The 20072-nt window shown below is 36.7% G+C and overlaps 2 protein-coding genes across 2 annotated transcripts; both read right to left on the reverse strand.

Moving 5' to 3' along the window:
- Nucleotides 1-1097: 1097 nt before the first annotated feature.
- On the reverse strand, nt 1098-7296 carry cxcr2 (chemokine (C-X-C motif) receptor 2). The gene is made up of 2 exons (XM_026217462.1): nt 7213-7296; nt 1098-2608 (listed from the first exon to the last, which is right to left on the reverse strand). Exon 2 carries the CDS (start codon nt 2584-2586, stop codon nt 1558-1560), a length of 1029 nt encoding a protein of 342 aa, XP_026073247.1. The 5' UTR covers nt 2587-2608; nt 7213-7296; the 3' UTR covers nt 1098-1557.
- A 7103-nt stretch (nt 7297-14399) lies between these two features.
- On the reverse strand, nt 14400-18651 carry LOC113052960 (C-X-C chemokine receptor type 1-like). Its single transcript, XM_026217463.1, has 2 exons — nt 18323-18651; nt 14400-16935 (listed from the first exon to the last, which is right to left on the reverse strand). Exons 1-2 carry the CDS (start codon nt 18330-18332, stop codon nt 15854-15856), a joined length of 1092 nt encoding a protein of 363 aa, XP_026073248.1. The 5' UTR covers nt 18333-18651; the 3' UTR covers nt 14400-15853.
- Nucleotides 18652-20072: the final 1421 nt, after the last annotated feature.

The raw sequence follows: 20072 nt of genomic DNA on the forward strand, positions 1-20072 counted from the left end.
ACAAAATTCAGAAATACACACAAAATTCAGAAATACACACACAATTCAGAAATGCAAACAACATTTACAAATGCACTGAAGATTCACAATTGCACAAGACAAGATTCAGAAATGTATTTCTGATGCACACACACATATATCTTGATTTACGAACTGCTTGTGGACTGTGAACTTCACTGCATTTGTGTGTGAATTTTGAGACTCCCCTGACTTGGCTCGACACACAAATGCCTTTATTTAAACAGGGAATGATCTGAAACCAATCAGATATCTCCCTTGTTTTAGCCAATCACAAGAACGCACTCCAGCCCAGTGACTGCAGAAAAAAAAGTTTTGTATGAATTTTGTATGCATTTGTGAATCTTCTGTGCTTTTTAAATTTTGTGTGTGCATTTGTGAATTTTGTGCAAATTTGTGTATCCTGTGTGTGTATTTATGGATTATGTGTGTGCATGTATGAATCCTATGTGTGCATATGTGAATGTAGTGTGTGCATTTGTAAATTTTGTGCACATTTGTGTATCCTGTGTGTGTATTTATGAATCCTGTGTGTGCATATGTGAATGTAGTGTGTGCATTTGTAAATTTTGTGCACATTTGTGTATCCTGTGTGTGTATTTATGAATCCTTTGTGTGCATATGTGAATGTAGTGTGTGCATTTATCTTTATTGAGACTCTTTTGGCTCCATACTTTTGGGCCACTTAAAGCACTGTTGCCACCTGTTTTGTTGTCGAGAGGAACTGGAGATGTTAGTGTACAAGGTACAAGGTCGAGAAGCATTTTTTTTTTTTTCGAAAGCAGCTTTATTTAGACATGTGAAGCCAAAACATATATTTTTTTTACATTAATTCAGAGTAAGAACAAAAATAGCATGTCCTGAAACAAGCAACTAATAAAACCTTTCACCTTTTTTTTTTTATTTTTTTTTATTTTTATTTTTTTTTGGTAACGGTAATGTTTCATGAGCAGCAAATCAGCATATTAGAATGATTTCTGAAGGATCATGTGACACTCAAGACTGGATTAATGATGCTGAAAATTCACAGGAATAAATTACATTTTTATGTAATAAAATTTCACAATATTACTGTTTTACGATATTTTTGATCAAATAAATGCAGGTGAGCATAAGAGACTTTAAACATTTTTTAAATTACAGGTAAAATACAGATGAAAAATAAACAAAACAGAAAATATCTACATTCGCCTGTTACACTTTTCCAACAAAAACAGAAACCTCTGCAGAGTGTTTTACACAGATCATACTGATATGTACACAGCGTTGAAAAAGAACAAGCTCTGCATTTTGCCTCAAACCAAAGAAAAACCTTTCAAAGATCATTATCACTAAAAAAGCCAGAGAAAGTCAAAGATACACAAGCACACTTTTATTTTACCTCTTAAAAATGACAATTCTGTCTTTACTGACCCAACCTTAAAGCTCTGTATTTTCAAGACAGGGATGATATAACATTTCTGGCTAAACTATGTTTTTAAAAGAAGCATGAAGAGGAAGAATACATATCATTTTAATATTACAGAGGAACACAGCTGACTACAGAGTCACTGACATCTGCCTAGTGCTTGCAGAGCTATAAGCAGATCCTACTCGATATTTCGACATTGTGTCTCTCCCCAACAGGCCTTTCTTAAAGAGAGACTTCAAAAGCTGGTTGCGGAATTTCTTTCCAATGAAGGCATACAAGATAGGGTTTATCGCGCAGTGGGTGAAGGCCAATGCCTGCGTGATGTACAAGGCAACGTCTATACGGTCTCTCAGTTTACACGTTTCCTTCACATGGCCGCCTCGCATCAGGTTGTCTGTTAACTCTAGAATATTATTGGGTAGCCAGCAGACAATGAAAGCCAACACGACGAATAGGATGACCCGCATGGCCTTCTGTTTTTGGCTGTTGCGCAAGCGGCAAAGTGTGCAGATGGTGAAACCATAGCAGAAAATCATGACGGCCAATGGCAGGAAGAATCCCAAAGTGTGGTGGAGAATCCGCCAACTCAGTCTCCAGCTGTCCATGTTTTCTGCGGTCAAATTGTCATGGCATATATATTGATCCGTATAACTGGACGCAAAGGCCTCACGATTTATCATAATGGGCAAGGACAACATAAAGGCACACAGCCACACCAATGCACACACTTTTCCCACCAGATGTTGTTTTTGGGCGAGAAATTGGGTTGCTTTCACGATGGCCAGGTAGCGATCGATACTAATACATGCCAGAAGAAAGACGCAGCAGTAAAATGTAGCTTCCTGCAAGCCTGAAATCAGTTTGCACATAACTGTGCCAAACATCCAGTGGCCGACGTGAAAGTAAGTAGCCCAGAATGGGAGTGTCAAAGAAAAGAGCAAGTCGGCGATGGCCAAATGCATCAGGTAAACGTCAGTTGACGTCCTGCGGTTCTCCATGCAATTCACCACGAATATCACCACCATGTTGCCTGGCAAGCTCAGACAGAAGACTATGGCATAAACTAAGACCAAAACCATGCTGTTCAGACTCTGTATGGTTTGTGGGCAGGGAGTCACCAAATCAGGGTATATGAAATCTGGAGTAGTAGTTTCCATGTTTAGGACGTTTGACTTCCAACTGTGGGGAAAAATTATATATTAGAACCAGCATATTTCAATCTAATTCACTCAAATGTTTCACAACCTGTCAACATTTTTGACATTCTGTGGAGTATAAGTTAATCAATGTAATTAATGAAATGTATTTATTTTTTTAGTTTGAATGTAGATAGTAGATAATTAAGCTCGTTTCATAACTTAAAAAGTGTTTGTGCTGCCCAGGGCTCTGAACTGTTTCAAGGAACAAAAACGAAAACCAGTAAAAGAACAATATTTTTACAGGAACAGAACCAGAATTAGAAACTAAATAAATTTGTAGTTCCGAACAGAATTGAAAATATGAAATGGCCATTAACTGGTTAATAACGTTATATTATCATTCAATTTAATATTAGAAATTTGCTGTCAATCAATCAAGAATTCCAGTAGTACGGCCTAGGCAAATGTGACATCCAACGAGTGAAATTATTATATTTATTTATATATACATATATATATATGTACGGTATATATGTATATGTGTGTGTATGTATATGATAAATAGGATTTTTATGCCACTGAAATGTCTTGTTACCAATTTCAATATCACAAAAAGCTTAGTGAACACTAAGCTTACTGAACACAAGTAAACAGTAACAAATTATAAAAAATTAGAACAAAGATACATACCAAATCATCCTACTTGAAAAACTTAAAATTAATTTTAAGTTTAAAATTAATAAGAAATATTATATTGTAAATAGATAAATGTACAAATAGGCTGATTATTACTCACTGTATGACTTCGAAATACATTAATACTTACTTTTAATACAAAAGCGATTCAGTCAAGGACAGTGAGTTATTTTCTTTCTGATGTTTGATTTACATTATTGACATAAATGGCAACATCGGCTATTAGACTGCTTTAAAGGAATAGTTCACCCAAAAATGACAATTCTGTTGTTGTTCTAAACCTGTATGAGTTTCCCTGTGCTGTTAATCGCAAAGTAATATATTTGGAACAATACTGATAACCAAAAAATAAAAATAAATAATAATAATAATAATTCAAAAATAAATAAATACACTATCGGAGTCAATGGGGACCAGAAACTGTCTGGTTGTGAACATTCTTCTCAATACCTTCTGTTATGTCGAGGAGAACAAAGAATAATGTCCGTTTGTGTTCTACTGAAGAAACAAAGTCATCTACATCTTGGATGCCCTGGGGGTAAGCATCACATTTTCATTTTTGGGTGAACTATCCCTTTAACATTGATGTAGGACACAAATTACTGTGTTGACGAGGATACTCGCAAAGACAGGCATTTTGACCCAACTAAGCCCCTTTCACACTGCCATTCCGGCAAATTCACGGGTAAAGTGTTCCAGCAATTGTTCCCGGGTCACTAGATTTTGCACTTTCACACTGCCAGTGATTACCCGGGATATGTGCGTGCTTTCACACACAACCCATAAAGATCCCGTAACGACATGTGACATCAGGGTGTGACGTGTAATGTACAAGTCGAAAACGTTAGGCACGTTATACTTTCACTGAAGCAAGCAAACGATCTCGGCGTCAGCGCGGAAAGTGAGGAACAAACTGATCTCTGCTTCATTACAGTTTGCACATATTTTTTTGTCGTGAACGTTGATCTTCCTTCAAAACAGCCGGTAAAAGAGTCGCGCGATAACTGTATTTGAACGTGTAATTACCAACACAAATTCTGCACCGCTGCTTAATGTCCATGAATAGTTTAAAACAGGGTTCCTCAAATCTTACCCTGGAGAGCCAATACACTGCAGAGTTTGGCTCCAACCCAGATCAAACTCAACTACCTGTGATTTTCTAATGATCCTGAAGACACTGATTAGCATGCTCAGTTGTGTTTGATTGGTGTTATGCTGTGTTCACACCAAACGCGAATAGAGCGTCAAATTCGCGTCTACCGCGTCTAGTTTGCCGCTTGACCATTTTGAGATCATTCGCTTCATTCGCGCGAGTAATTCGCTTCATTCGCGCGTGGAATTAACTTCACAACAGACGCGAATTCGCGTCATGGGGGGGCTTCTGCCAGCTGAGTTCACGCAGCATTTTCAACCGCCATTTTTATTCGGATAATTTTCAAAATATTACTGTTACTGTGTCATGAAATGTAATTTTAAAAGTATTTCAGGCGAGAATGTAGTTGTTTTAAACTCAGATATGCGGTTTATTTATAATGACAGCGTCTATTTAAAAAAATGTGTTTCGCCGATCTCGGAGATGAGCTCCATTCGACCAGCGGGAGCTCCGTCATCATGTATCCGCTGAGAGCAGCCTCGGCTCGGCTAGACCTTCTGACATTTGCCGCTTGCTCTGATGTCTCTTTAGTGGTTCAAGATAAAATATAATTCGTTTGGGGTAAAATGAAACGTTTCTTATCAATTGGCCTTTATTCAATTTATCTATTAATATGTTTTTTATATACATATATGTCCTTTTTATTCCTGTCTCTATAGAAATATGAACTTTTGTCATATAGCTCCGGTTGACTGCTCACTGACAACATCAGTCGTTCCTCCTTGTTGAATGAGTGGAGAAGGCTATTCCTGCACAACCGGAGGCTGCAGGAACATACTGTTGAATGAGTGACTCCTAGCAGGCTCCTGATTGGTTAACGCGGCGCGAATTGACGCCAAAGTTCAAATTTTTCAACTCGGGCGGCAGACGCGAATTCGCGTCAAACGCTAAATGCACAAAAAGCACCTTCGCGCTTAACGCGCGTTTCGCGCGAATCGCCCTATTCGCGCGTCAATTTGCGTCATTCGCGCGAACTAGACGCGCGAATGAGGCGAATTCGCGTCTTCCGCGCCGCGCTTAACGCCCCATTCGCGCCGCGAGACCTCCAGACGCGCGTAAACGCGCCTTTGCATTGACTTAACATTGAAATCATTCGCGCCAGACGCTCTATTCGCGTTTGGTGTGAACACAGCATTAGAGCTAAATTTTGCAGGAAAGTGGATCTTGTGGGCCAGATTCGTGGGCCAGGTCAGGTTCGGCTTAATTTATATCATCTTACGCGGGCTCGGGCCGGGCTCAGTAAACGAGCAGTCATGTGATGTGTTTTGATTGCCGCGAGAAAGATACGAAAATGGATGCTGAGTAGGTGTAATGGAGGCATGCCTCTGGCAATTACGTTTTGGTTGCACCAGCAACTAAAGCAAAGTCTGAGGTGTGGAAAAGTTTTGACCATGTTTATAATGAGAATAATGAGTGAATAATGACGCGCCATCAGTGAGCACAGGAACGCGCTGAAGACATCTACAGTGGATTCAATCATTTTCCTCCACAAAACCATGTAGGCTTTGCCTAATCTCTGTGAGTAAAGGTTTTTCAAATGATAACTATATATTCATTGAGTCTTAAATGCATAATGTGGACAGAGTTGGCATTATTCTTTTATTAAATGTCAGTTGATAGTTGCGAAGCAAATCCGGCGGAGCCTTTATCTTAATTTCGTAATTGCCAAATACCCATCTTAATTTAAAATTTATCTCAATTTAATTTGTCAAAAGAGACTCGTCTTTAGTGCTGAGATGTTACGATGTTACAGAGGACTTATTTTATTTCTTTATTCCAACTTTCAAGTGGCCTAGTCTACATTAGTTATGAATAAATTATGTTAAAACATGTATAAATTACTCATTTTTGACAAAAGGCAAAAGAGCTGTGTGTGCACACATTTGAATAATGTCGGGCTGTAAACGGGTTCGGGCTTTAAAAAAGCTGTCAATCAAAATGTACTTGTCGTGCTCGGGCCGAAACCTGTCAGGCTCGGGTCCTGTCGGTCCTAAATTTTAAGGCCCGATTACAGCTCTAGTATGTGGGATTGACTCAGAGTGGTTGAAATAGGTATTGCAGTCCAAATTCAAAATATTGAAGATGGTTTTTGCTGTGTTTTCAACCAAATGGCAACCCGGGGTGCTGAAATACAATTCAAATACAAAGACAATACTGTACATTATTATTATTATTAGGCTATTGTTATTATTATTAGCCTATTATAGGCAAAGACATTTGTTTTAAAATAATAACGTTATTAACAGATTTTTCCTACCAAACCAGTTTTGGAACAGTAATAATACAGAGGAACGCAGTTTTTTCTTTTCAAGCCCTGCCACCTGAAAGTTTTAAGTTTAGTAAAACTTGAAATGCTATATTGTGCTAGTGACAACTTGGATATTTGAGTTGACTAAACTTAAAATTTGAAGGCAATGAACAGTTTTTTACAGTTAATTTTAAATTTGCAATATTTAACTGAACTGAATCAACAATCAACAGTTATTTTCTTATTTATTACTGTGAACCTGCTTTGAAACAATTTGTAGACATAAAAGTCCTATATAAATATGACTTGACATTTATTCTTAATTTATTCTTAAAGTGCAAAATAAAAAAATAAAAAAGAATGAGTTGCTTTGTCTAAACTTTTGACTGGAGCTTTTAGATGAAGCGTAAATGCATGCAACTAAAAGTATGCTTAAATAGTTCAGTGCAATATTTCACTTAAAGTCATATTGCTAATCCATTAATCTTTAAATGAATTAAAAGATGAACAAACTTTCTATAAATTGATAAAAATGTTATTTTCTTACCGTTTTATTTTCTGTGATTTTACTGATTAACAGCGCTCAGGTCTGACAGTCTAGGTTTTAGAAGATCATCCAGTGAAAATTTCTCAATACTGACTGACTGTTAATTTTCTGTAAGTGGTTTCATAACAACTGATTATAATCGGTGGGGGGGGGAGTGGAGGGGGGGTATGTGTACCAGTGTTAAATGCTACTGTTTTGGACAGCATTGATAACGTCTCTGATAGATAATATCATTTTTTTTTTTTTTTTTTTTTTTGCGTTTCCATAACTGAATGTTGTATCTTGTCACCAATAGTCAGTTTGCTTTTTTAATTACTGTCAGTTTTAGTGCCAGGGATTTAGTGTTGCCAGACATTGCTATCAAAACAAACAATACCATTTACGTTTATGCACCTGGAAGACACTTTTATCAAAAGCAACTCACAGTGCATTCAGGCTATACATTATTATTATTACTTTTTTATGAGGATGTGTGGTGTTCTCTGGGAATTGAACCGACAACCTTTTGCGCTACTAACAGAATGCTCTACCACTCAGCCACAGGAACAATAAGAAACATAAATAAAAATAAAACCGAAATTATTTCAAATTTTCTACACATACGATAATATAAATTTTATCGCTGACCCTAAACTGCAATGTCCTACTTTATTAACTTTGTAAAGTGTCAAACTAAGTGGAAAAAACAAGTCCAAAAACACTTAAAATAGCTGGATCTGGCAGAGCTCACGACTCTCAATACCCTCAGAAATAAAGGTACAAATGCTGTCACTGGGGTGGTACCTTTTCAAAAGGTAGACTTTTGTTCCTATTAGCTTCTAATATGTACACTTTAAGTACAAATATGTACCTTTAAGGTACCAAAATGGATCCTATTTACCTTTTGAAAAGGAACCGCCCCAGTGATAGCTTTTGTCCCTTTATTTCTGAGAGTGAAGAAGACTTGTTAACTCCGCCAGCAGCGACAGTTTTCATACGGATGCTAAACATTCTTGCAAAGGTCTAAACTGAATTATGCATATCAGGAAAACATTCATATGAAGAGTTTAACAGCAAATTAGTCATTAGAGAACAAATTTTATTTTTGAAAATTTACCGAGGTCAGCACATCCGTAACGTCATAGCTAGCTACAGGCCTGCTGATTATCACTAGGCGACCCTGTCTCTTTCCTTCCTGTGTGAATAAGCAAAAATAATGTAGAGCAGAGATATTATCAGTACTTTGGTTTCACCGGAGAGTCATCCAAAACCAACATTAAATTTATTGAGGGCTGGCACCACTGGGGACCCCCTCACCATGCAGGACTATCCTGCCCCCTCACTCTCAAGATGAGTGTGAAAATAGAATTTAATGATGAAATATAGTAGGCTTTTGAAATTAAACATCTGCCAAGTGCATGTTGTAGCATTCATATTAGGTTCTGTTTCACAAAATCATATTTTAATTAGCATATTTGACACACAAACTTCCTGCCAAGAATGGAAGAAGTGGAGAGAGAAAATCACCCAACTGTCATTAAGCATTTCATCACCAGTCAGGATTAACGATAAAGCTTAAGTGTTGAAAGAGTATAAAAGGCTCTGCAATTGAGGGTTTGCAATAAAATATGTTGTTATTACTATTCAAATTTGAGTATTTATGAATGGTTTTGGTTATTATTGTTACATCTGCATACTGCATGAATAGATGTTTCTAACTCTCGATGGTGCCGCACACAACTTCTTCAGTACTTGGCTCTCCAGTGTTTGTACTATTTTTATTTGTATTTCCTATTTCTTTGTTATCAAACACGATCAGTTTCACCAGGGATGAACTTCTGAACATTCAGCAGAAAACACCACAAAATCTTCTACCAGATTTAAATTATTCTGACGTTTTACTGAACGTTGTAGTCTGTGGAACAGCTGAGCTGTTCAAGCGCTTCAGTGCGCACAGATGGGGAAAAGAGCCATTTTGCTCATCAAGCTCAGAAAGCGTGGATTTCGAACACTGTTGTGTAGCATCCATCTGGAGAATCTCTGCTCTCTACCCAACAACATGGACAAACTTCTTCTTCTGCTTTCTAGGTTTTATGAAAACTTGTCTGAATTACGCCATTCTGGATATCATGCTACATCTGCATGGCTTTCAGCTGTTTAAAGCAGATTGCGACTCAGAATCAATGGCGAAATCGTGCGGTGGCAGGATATGTTTTTACATCAACGAAAGGTGGTGTACAGATGTAACAGTGTTAAAGAAGATGTGATGTCCTGATCTGGTAGTCGTTCTATTCACCAAAGGAGTTTTTCTTTTTCATTCTCGTGAATGTTTACATTCCTCTTCAAGTGCACGTGAGCTCAGCTTTACAAAAACTGGCAGATCAGATTACAGAACAACAACACCCGGACTCTGTTTTAATCATTCTTGGAGACTTTAATAGAGCCAATATTTCCTGTGAACTTTCAAAATACAGACAGCACATCACATGTCCCACCAGAGACAGTAATATGTTGGATCACTGTTACACAACAATAAAGGATCCATATCACTCTGTACCACAACCAGCTTTCGGACACTCTGATCACTGTTTGGTTCGTCTTATACCGACCTACAGTTAGAAACTGAAATCAACTAAACCTGTTTTTAGGACTGTAAAAAGATGGACTAATGAAACAGAGCAGGAATAATAAGCTAGTTTTGACCTCACTGACTGGAGTATTTTTTTAACCGATCTGGGCGAGCTCACAGACACTGTAACATATTATATCAGTTTCTGTGAAAATATGTGCATTCCTTCCAAGAATCATCTAACTTACAACAATGACAAACCATGGTTCACTCCAAAACTCAGACAGCTCCGTCAGGCCAAAGAAGGCGCCCACAGAAATCGGGATGGATTCTTGTATAATCAGGCCAAATACACATTAGAAAAGGAGATCAGAGTGGCAAAGAGGAATTATACTTGAAAGCTAAAGAGCAAATTCTTTTCCAGTGATCCTACTTTAGTATAGAAAGCTCTGAAAGAGATCACCAACTACAAGACACTTTCCCCCAGCGCTGTGGAGAATCAACAACTAGAAGACGATATGAACAAGTTTTATTGCAGGTTTGAAAAAAACACTTTTCACACCTCCTGCAACCCCGCTCTCCTCCCTTCCAGCACTCCAAATCAGTGAGGATAACGTGCATCAGGTCTTCAGAAAGAACAAGAGAAGACAGGCACCATGCCCAGATGGTGTTACACCAGCCTGTCTGAAATCCTGTGCTGATCAGCTGGCCTCTGTCTTCACACATATCTTCATCTGATCACTGTAGCTGTGCAAAATCCACTCATGCTTCAAACGCTCCACCATTATCCCTGACCCAAAGAAACCCCAAATTACAGAAGTAAATGACTACAGACTTGTGGCTTTAACGTCTTTGGTCATGAAGTCATTCGAAAGACTAGTTTTCACTTATCTGAAGTACATTACTGGACCCTTACTGGACCCCCTGCAGTTTGCCTACAGAGCAAACAGGTCAGTGGATGACACAGACAACATGGGACTGCATTACATTCTGCAACATTTAGACAAGACCGGGGACTTATGTGAGGATCATATTTGTGGACTTCTGCTCTGCTTTTAACACTATCATCCCAAACCTCCTCCTGCCAAACTAACTCAGCTCTCCATGCCCACATCCATCTGTCAGTGAATCAGGAGCTTCCTGACAGGCAGGTAGCAGCTTGTAAGACAGGGAAAACTCTGAAACAGCACCTGTACGATCAGCACTGGCATCCCCCAGGGTTGCGTCCTCTCCCCACTTCTCTTCTCCCTGTATACCAACGACTGTACATCTAAGGACCCCTCTGTCAAGCTCCTGAAGTTTGCAGACAACACCACACTCATCTACCTCATTTAGTATGGTGATGAGTCTCCTTAAAGAGCTGGTTAAAGAGCTGGCTGTCTGGTGCAGTCTCAACAACCTGGAGCTCAACACGCTCAAAACTGTGGAAACCACTAACCATCATGGACAGCACTGTAATAACAGTGGAGTCATTCAGGCTACTGGGCACCACCATCTCCAAGGACCTGAAGTTGGACAATCACATTGTCTCCATTGTGAAAAAGGACTAGCAGAGGCTGTACTTCTTTCACCAGCTGAGGAAGTTCAACCTGCCACAGGAGCTGCTGAAACAGTTCTACTCCACCATCATTGAATCCATCCTCTGCACTTCAATAACTGTCTGATTTAGCTCACCTACCAAATCTGACCTCAGAAGACTACAGAGGGTAGTCCTGACTGCTGAGCGAATCATTTGTACAACCCTCCCATCTCTCTAAGAATTGTACTTATCCAGAGTGTGCAAAAGGGCCAGTAAAATCACTTTGTACCCCTCCCATCCAGCATATTCCCTCTTTGAACTGTTGCCATCTGGTCGACGCTACAGAGCTCTGAGCAGCAGAATGACCAGACACAGATTTCATAATTGTTTATATTATATTTTTATTTAGCTTTTTTGTACATTGTCTATTTTGTCTATTTGTATATTATTATTTTTATCATGTGTGTCCTGTCTTGTCACTGTCATTCTGTTGAGCTTCTGTCACTAAAAAAATTCCCTGTATGTGTAAACATGACTTGCTTGACGTATTAATATGTGGTGATCCATTCAACTTCTGTATTTTCCATTGTTTTTCAATGTAAATGCGACACTAGATGGATGTCTTTAAACGTTGCACCCAAGTCCCACATCTTAAGCAACGTCTTGCACATGACATTGTATTCTACAATGCATCGCTCAAGTAAAATGCATAGGTAATGAAAACCTATGCATTTAAAAAAAATTACCCCGTGATTTACTCACCTTCAAGCCATTCCAGATGTATGTAACTGCCTTCCTATGGAGACTGTGTTCCCTGAACTAGAAAATAAATAAAAAAAACCATCGAAACCAATTTAAATGTAAAATTTTTATTGTTGTTAAACAAATAATTATAAAAAAAGATAATATAATACAGATAAACAAATGATAAAAAATGAATATTAGATCCCTTTCTACAAAAGTGCTGTTTGTAAATGATATGATAACAGATCATAACTTAAACAGAAACCTGGCTAAAACCAGATGATTACATTATTTTAATGATTCTAAATGATTCTAATATAAACGTTAGCCACATCCAAAAAGTGAAAGGGGAAGTGTTATTTGTTAATTGTTGACGATTTAAATATCCATGTAGATAATGAAAATGGTGCATTGGGATCAGCATTTTTAGACATTCTAAACTCCATTGGGTTTAGACAACATGTGTCAGGACCTACTCACTGTCATAATCTTACTCTAAATTGAATACTCTGACATGGATGTTAATGTTGTTGAAATTCTCCAGCAAAGCGATAATATCACAGATCAATATCTAATCTCGTGTATACCCCATTTAGCTAAAGCTGCAAATTCAACTCCTTGTTACAAATATGGTAGAACCATCACTTCTACCACAAATGACTGCTTTGTAAATAATCTTCCTGACTTGTCTCTATTCCTCAGCATATCCATAAGCTCAGAAAAACGTGATGTTGTAACAGAAATTTGGACTCTCTCTTTTCAAGCACTTTAGATACAGTTGCTCTTTTATGCTTAAAGAAGATTAAGATAAACAGTCCGACACCGTGGTCCAGCTAGAAGAAAACAAAATTAGATGTGTTTCATATTGCCTGGAAAGAAAGTACTTCCTCCTACAGAAAAGAATGTATACTGAAAAAATATACTCAAGTAAAAGTAATGCTTCCATGGCTCCTTTTGCAAGCAGTGTTTGTACTTCAGGCTGGAGAACGTGAGCATTGTTGTCCCACACCAAAATCTGAATAATGCCTCTAAAGTGAGGTAGTCTGTGAGCGACCTGAAGTGTGTAACCTCATTCTATGGTTTTCAGAATACAAATTGACACATGCAGGATAACTTCCAAGCCTGAAGCTGAATGTGTAGTGATTCTATCTTTTCAAATGTTAATTCACCACAAGGGGACAAGGAACTGACATTCCTGGAAATGAGGAGGAGATAAATGCTCTTTTGAATATGTGGATCCACTATCACAGCGGTGGTTTGCAAGTGAGAAGGACAGGTCCAGCTTGAAACATATTCAGGCAAAGGTAGCGCTCCAAAACCACAAAATTGGCCCTGGCCTTGCCTACAGTGTACAGCGGCCTTAGTAGCATGCAGAGGCATCAGGACTTGTGCAGCTTCTCCAGAACCGACCAAGCCAGGCCGAGATCCTCAACAGTCTTAAATTTGCTCATAAATTTGCTCTTAGATGTGCCGGACTGCCGCATGGGAAGGCTTCTGGATTCTTCCGCTGCCGGGGGCTCCTTCTCTGAGGGCGAGGAGCAGGCTGACCTTCCTTCTTATGCTTCATGCATGCAGAGTCAGCAAGGAGATGATCCTCATTGCAGACGGAGAAAAATCTTACAAAACTTATATAGAGGTCAGCTCCTCCCCTTTTTGATGAGTTGAAGAGCTGTTGGTTCGTGCAGCTACAGGCTTCAGTAACAGAATAAATAGGTGTTTCCCTGTAAGCTTGTCAACACAGTGGGAGAGACCATTCGAAAGGGAAAGATGTCTATAGACATCTTACGTTTTTAACAGCAAAAACGCATTCTGTTTTATTTATTTTATCAGAAACTGGAATTATAAATATTTTTTAAAATCTGACTGAAGAATCAAGTGAATTTTTAAAGAACATTCCACTGAAGAACATTCAACTCATATACATTTTAGAAACCTGAAATATAATCATTTTAATTGTAGTTATTTTATTTTATTATTTGCTGTCTGTTAGAATCAGTAGGTGACCGACAATAAGATTATATTTTTTGGGTACCAAACCAATCTTTTTACAGAACGCCAATTCTGTGACACCACTTTTAAATTTTACTTTCAGGCTGCTGCTTTCAAAAACTGAAACATACAAAAATAAATAAAAATTGTGCCCATGAAACTCAAATATAACTTAAAAAACTATATTTAAAATGAACTAACAATTAAGTGTGATTAAAAGTAGGCTAATGCTATCATGCTCATCAAATGTCACATTCAGTATCACACGATAAAGAAGTGGCCTCAACCACAATTGTGAAACAGTATCTGTATATCTGACAGTACTGATCATTTTAATTTTGCAGCAGTGACTGGCTGAATGTATATTAAAGAGACATACAAAGAGTGTTCATACATTTTTTTTATTTTTATTTTTTATTATTATTATTATTTACAAATGAGCATGAAAATCAAAAAGTAAATCCATTATAAGTTCTGGAGAGATTTTTCTGTCATTCCATCCATTTAATACTGACAAACCATTACACCACAAACACACAAAAAAAAAAAACTAATAGCTTTCATGCACTTTATATAGTTTTATTTAAAGTACAATTTATGGAGGAAAAAATGTAATGCATTTCAGAAAACCTTCAGTCTTTTAATACAATATTTACTTTCTTGTACATCATACTATATATTTAAAACATGCACATTATCTCTTTAAATAAAATAAAAATAATTGTGTACTGTCCACATACAGACCAGCTGCCTTGACAAAAATAATAATAATTATAATAATAATTATAATAATAAAAACAAATATACAATAAGCTATTCAAAGAGCTGTTTTGCTAACTTCAAACACACACCTCTCTACAAACCAGAAGCCTAGCTTTCTGCAGAACAGTCACATTATTTTAAGATCCAGTTCTCACTATTAGCTATCAACCATATTCAGCTATCCATGACAGTAGTTGTTATATTTAGGTATTGTATGGGATTAAGGATGTAGAATACTGTTATACAGAGTATGTGCTTTATCAGTACTTATAAAATGCCAGTCATTTCAATAGGAATCCACAAATCAGAAATTTGCATGAGCACAAAAGATTTCCCAATGCAGTTTTCACTGCATGTGTTCACAAGAATTGACCAACAGAAAAGCTGCTTGGTATGAAAGTGACTTTTTTTGTGGGCACCAGTAGCTCAACCAAGCAGTATAGTGCTGCTGATATGCATTTTTGTAGGCCAGAAACTGGAAACAAGTTATAATTATAGCACTTCCGGTTCCATTGTCCCGAAGTCATTGGGTTTTTTGAATGTTTTCTAATAATGCCTGTAATTAACACAAGCTCAACATATTTTCATGTTTTATTCAACAATATAAAATACTTTAGTAACACCCCTATTCTGTGTGTTTTTAAAGCTTTCACTTGTCTTGAAAAAAGCAGTTGTCTTCATGCGTCAAAATGAGACTACAGAGGTTGTCGGGGACATTAAATGCCAAACACATAAACTCATACAATCACTAGTCCACTTTAACACCCTCACTGTGTTTATAACAAAGCTCTTGCAAACTATTTGTAATCCAAACGTACAATGAAAATAATTTTTTAAATAAAGAGTGAAAGAGTTGTCGGAAGCTTAGAGTTGGTGATGCTGAAGTTGTGCAAATGTGGTGTAGCTCCTTTCCTTTTTATTCATTTAGGCTTCAAAAAGGTGCTTTTTCTGACCAATAGGGGGAGCCAATTCATCATGGCAATTAGCACCCTACAACAAAGTGTTTTCTAGTTCAACCAAGCAAGGGAAGGTGCACTACATTATTTAAAGTTTGCATACACTGATGCCCATTGTTTAGCTCACAGGAAGCTGGAAGTGGCTTCAGAGGTCGAAGAAGTTGCCCTGCTAGATCTGGAGAGGCAGAACGACTCCAGAACTCTTCTTCTATGAAGCATCTGCAGAAATCTTTTTCTGAACTTCTCTCCCACAAAGGCGTACAGCCACGGGTTCACGCAGCAGTGCAGAAGGCCAAGGTTTTGAGTTACGAACATGGCGACGTCCACCGACGTTTGTGTGGAACAGCTGAATTGAACCACTCTGGTCCTCAGGAGGGTGTCAACAATCGTCGAAACATGAAAGGGGGTCCAGCACAGAAGAAAGGCCACAACCACAGCCACAATGACCTTCATGGCTCTTTGTTTCTGGAAACAGCGTGTACGCAAGAGCCGCTCCACTGTCAAGCTGTAGCAGATCAACATGACCACCAGGGGGAAGAGGAACCCGAGCAGATGCCTCATGATACGCGTGGCCAGTCGCCACTCGTCAGCATTATTCGTCTCAAAGCGTTCTGCACAAATGGTCTGCTGGGAAACTGGCTCGTAATACACCTCGTTGTAGAATGACGGCAAAGAGAGCACCAATCCAAAGACCCACACCAATGCGCAGGCGACTCCACTGCACAATCTTCTCCGAGCCTTCTGGGACTCCATAGCTCTGACGATGACCATGTAGCGATCCACGCTGATGCACACCAGGAACAAAATGCTGGTGTAGAAGTTCATTTCCTTCACCAGGCAAACCAACTTGCATGCAATATCACCAAACACCCAACCGTGGATCACGGAAAAGGCTGAAAACGGCAGAATCAGAGCCAATAACGTGTCGGCCAGCATCAGGTTGAATAAGTAGACATCTGAGGCGGTAAGCAAGTGTCTGTGCGAGACAATGACCCAGCCTACGATCAGGTTCCCAGGAATAGCCATCAGAAAGATGAACACAAATAAGACACAGAACGCAATGTTGACGGCATCCACCATGGAGGCGGAGGAGCAAAGCAACGTAGTCTCATCCACGACAAATTCAGTCGAGTTCTGGAGATCTGTGTTGTTGAGCTCACCGTAGAAGTCACCGTAGTCACTGATATTCAGTAAATGGTTTGGATCTGTTAGAAAAGGATAAATAGGAAATATTAAAGCAATCTGTGATAAAAAAAGTGAAATGTATTATTAAAACAATTCTTACAGCAAGTAATAAAGTTTAGTACTTCAATAATAGGTTATTTAGGTTTTAGAAGTTTACAGTATAAAAATGGAAATGTTATATAAACATATATATATATATATATATATATATATATATATATATATATATATATATATATATATATATATATATATATATATATATATATATAGTACAGACTTTACTATTTTTAATGTTTTTGAAAGAAGTTTCTTCTGCTCATCAAGCCTGCATTTATTTGATCAAAAATACAGAAAAAGCAGTAATATTGTGAAATATTATTACAACTTAAAATAATAGTTTTCTATTTGAATATACTTAAAACAAATAATTTATTCCTGTGATGCAAAGCTGAATTTTCAGCATCATTCCTCCAGTCTTCAGTGTCACATGTAACATCCAGTCTGTCACATGATCATTTAGAAATCAGTCTGATATGATGATTTATTATGAGTGTTGGAAACAGTTCTGCTGTCTAATATATTAGATGAATAAAAGGTTAAAAAGAACTGCATTTATTCAAAATAAAAAATAAAATTCTAATAATATATATTCTAATAATATATTTTTTTACTATCACTTTTTATCAATTTAACACATCCTTGCTGAATAAAAGTATTGATTTTATTTAAAAAGAAGAAAGAAAAAAAATTACTGACCCCAAATTACTGACCAGTAGTGTATATTGTTATTACAAAATATTTATATTTTAAAAACATCGCTCTTTTTTGTTTTTTTTTTATTCATCAAAGTATCCTAAAAAAGTATCACATGTTCTGAAAAAATATTAAGCAGCAGAACTGTTTCCAACTTTGATAATGAATCATCATATTAGAATGATTTCTAAAGGATCATGTGATAGTGATCCTAAAAATTCAGCTTTGCATCACAGGAATCAATTATTTTTTTAATTGAGTTTTATGGAGAAATGTTCTCAGGACATAAAAATTAATGATTTCAGATTTGAAATTGAATTAGAATGTTATATATATATAATTTTTTCTTCTAATTTTATAGTTTAACATAATTGGAAAGATAAAACAACTGATGAAGACTTAACTTGGAAATGGATACATAGAGATTAAATACAAGTGTAATTACTGTAAATTGATCAAAAAACATTTTAAGTTAAATAAACTAATTTTTTTACGTTCACAACACTTTGCCAACACTTTGTCTTTTAAAGCAGTTCGTTTCTTTAGTGTTATAAGTAAATTCAAATTATCCAGGTTAACGTTGCATTATTAAAATCCGATTTCAAATTGTGGACTTCTGATTAAATTATAAAATTAAGATATTGGACTTACCAGTCATCATAACTTCTTTTTTTGATTTGGTACCGTGATAATAATCCACAGGATGAAATGTCAGAGATGTCAATGAAGACTATTTTATACCCTTTGTTGATATATCCTGTTTGTCTAAGTCTTAAAGGTTACTTCAAGTGCACAATCTCAACTAAGATGTTCTAATTTGTCTATTTATTTCTCAGAAACCTATTCTTAGTTCTCAGGAATATCGAAACATTTTTTCCCTTTCACAGGAGACAAGCTGATCCTCACCTCTAAGTTTATGATACCTTAAGAAGATGCAGAAGACGAGGATGTTGCTTTTATCCCGCTATAAGAAAGCAGAAGATTAGAGATGTTTGTTGGGGAAATTTGAAATATCCTAACGGTCACAAGATCCTCACTCGTGTTCAAGACATAAACATGATCAAAACACCAAAAGTGAAACTAAGAGTCATGTGGCCTAAAATCATCCTAATAGATTTATGATATGAAGTCATGAGGCCATTTAATAGGAATTCTGGATATATCTGGAAATATATTTGGATATATATTTTAAGAATAAATATAAATAAGAAATCAATATAAATGAATAAACTATTTTTTTTATTTATTACATTTTATTTTCATATCATTTTTGAATTTTAAATGAATGACTGGAATGTTTATTTTTTTTTAAATAAAATTATTAGGATTTAGGAGAAACAATGTGAGGTTTATAATTAAATCTTAAGAAAGAAACTTTGAACTTCATGTAGAAAAACCTGACACACACAATATGGAAGTGATTTTTCAACATCGGAGGAAAGATGTGTCACAGATGCGAGGCCATACATCATTATTTACCCACAGTTATCCAGGAAATTGAGCAACTCCATCCCACTGGCTTTGGTCTGAAGATGCTGTAAACAAGCGTGTTTCTCACATGAGCAGCAGCCAGTTCATTTCATCAACTATTTTTAAAGGTAGGTGTTATTTAAAAAAAAAAATAACCACAATTAATTATCAGATATTTGAGAACAACAACAACAACAACAACAACAACAACAAAAAACAAAAAACTTACATCTTTGACACTTAATTTATAAACATTGATGTGGTGTTTAAGAAAATATAATCTTTATATTAACCATAATAACTTTTAATGATAATCTGTTGAAGGGAAAGAAAATTAAAATGATTATTACTCATGTCTTTCTAAACCTGTATGACATTCTTTCTTTAGCAGAACACATAAGAAGATCGTTTAAAGAACGTTGGCAAACGGTTTCCGTTCACATTGACTTGCATTGTATTTTTCATCCATGGAAGTCAATGAGAACCCAAACTGTTTGGTTACCAACATGCTTCAGAAAATACTATAGTAGAGTATAGTACTAGCACAATGACACATATGAGGTTAAATTGACACCTTTCTAAAACTGAAAACAGTGTGAATCTGATCTGGCCTCCTTTCTGCTGTGTTCAGGACAGGAAGAAACGCTTTTCTACGAGAAGAATAAGAAGGAAAGCAAAGCAAGATGATATATAAAGTGATTGTATTACAAAATAATGTTACATAAATTCAGCATCCATATTGAAATATGGTAAGCAAGCACAAAATATGGGAAGAACAGGAAGAAAATCTATGTTATAGCAAAAGGACAAAAAAGTTTTTTTTTTGGCAGTATTTTTTTCACTAACATTTTCAATGCAGGACAGTATTCGTATATCAACAACAATATGCACCCTCATAAAAAAAAAAACCATTGTCCAAAATCTACTTTTA

The sequence above is a fragment of the Carassius auratus genome, chromosome 34, assembly GCF_003368295.1.
Source record: "Carassius auratus strain Wakin chromosome 34, ASM336829v1, whole genome shotgun sequence".
NCBI lineage: Eukaryota > Metazoa > Chordata > Actinopteri > Cypriniformes > Cyprinidae > Carassius > Carassius auratus.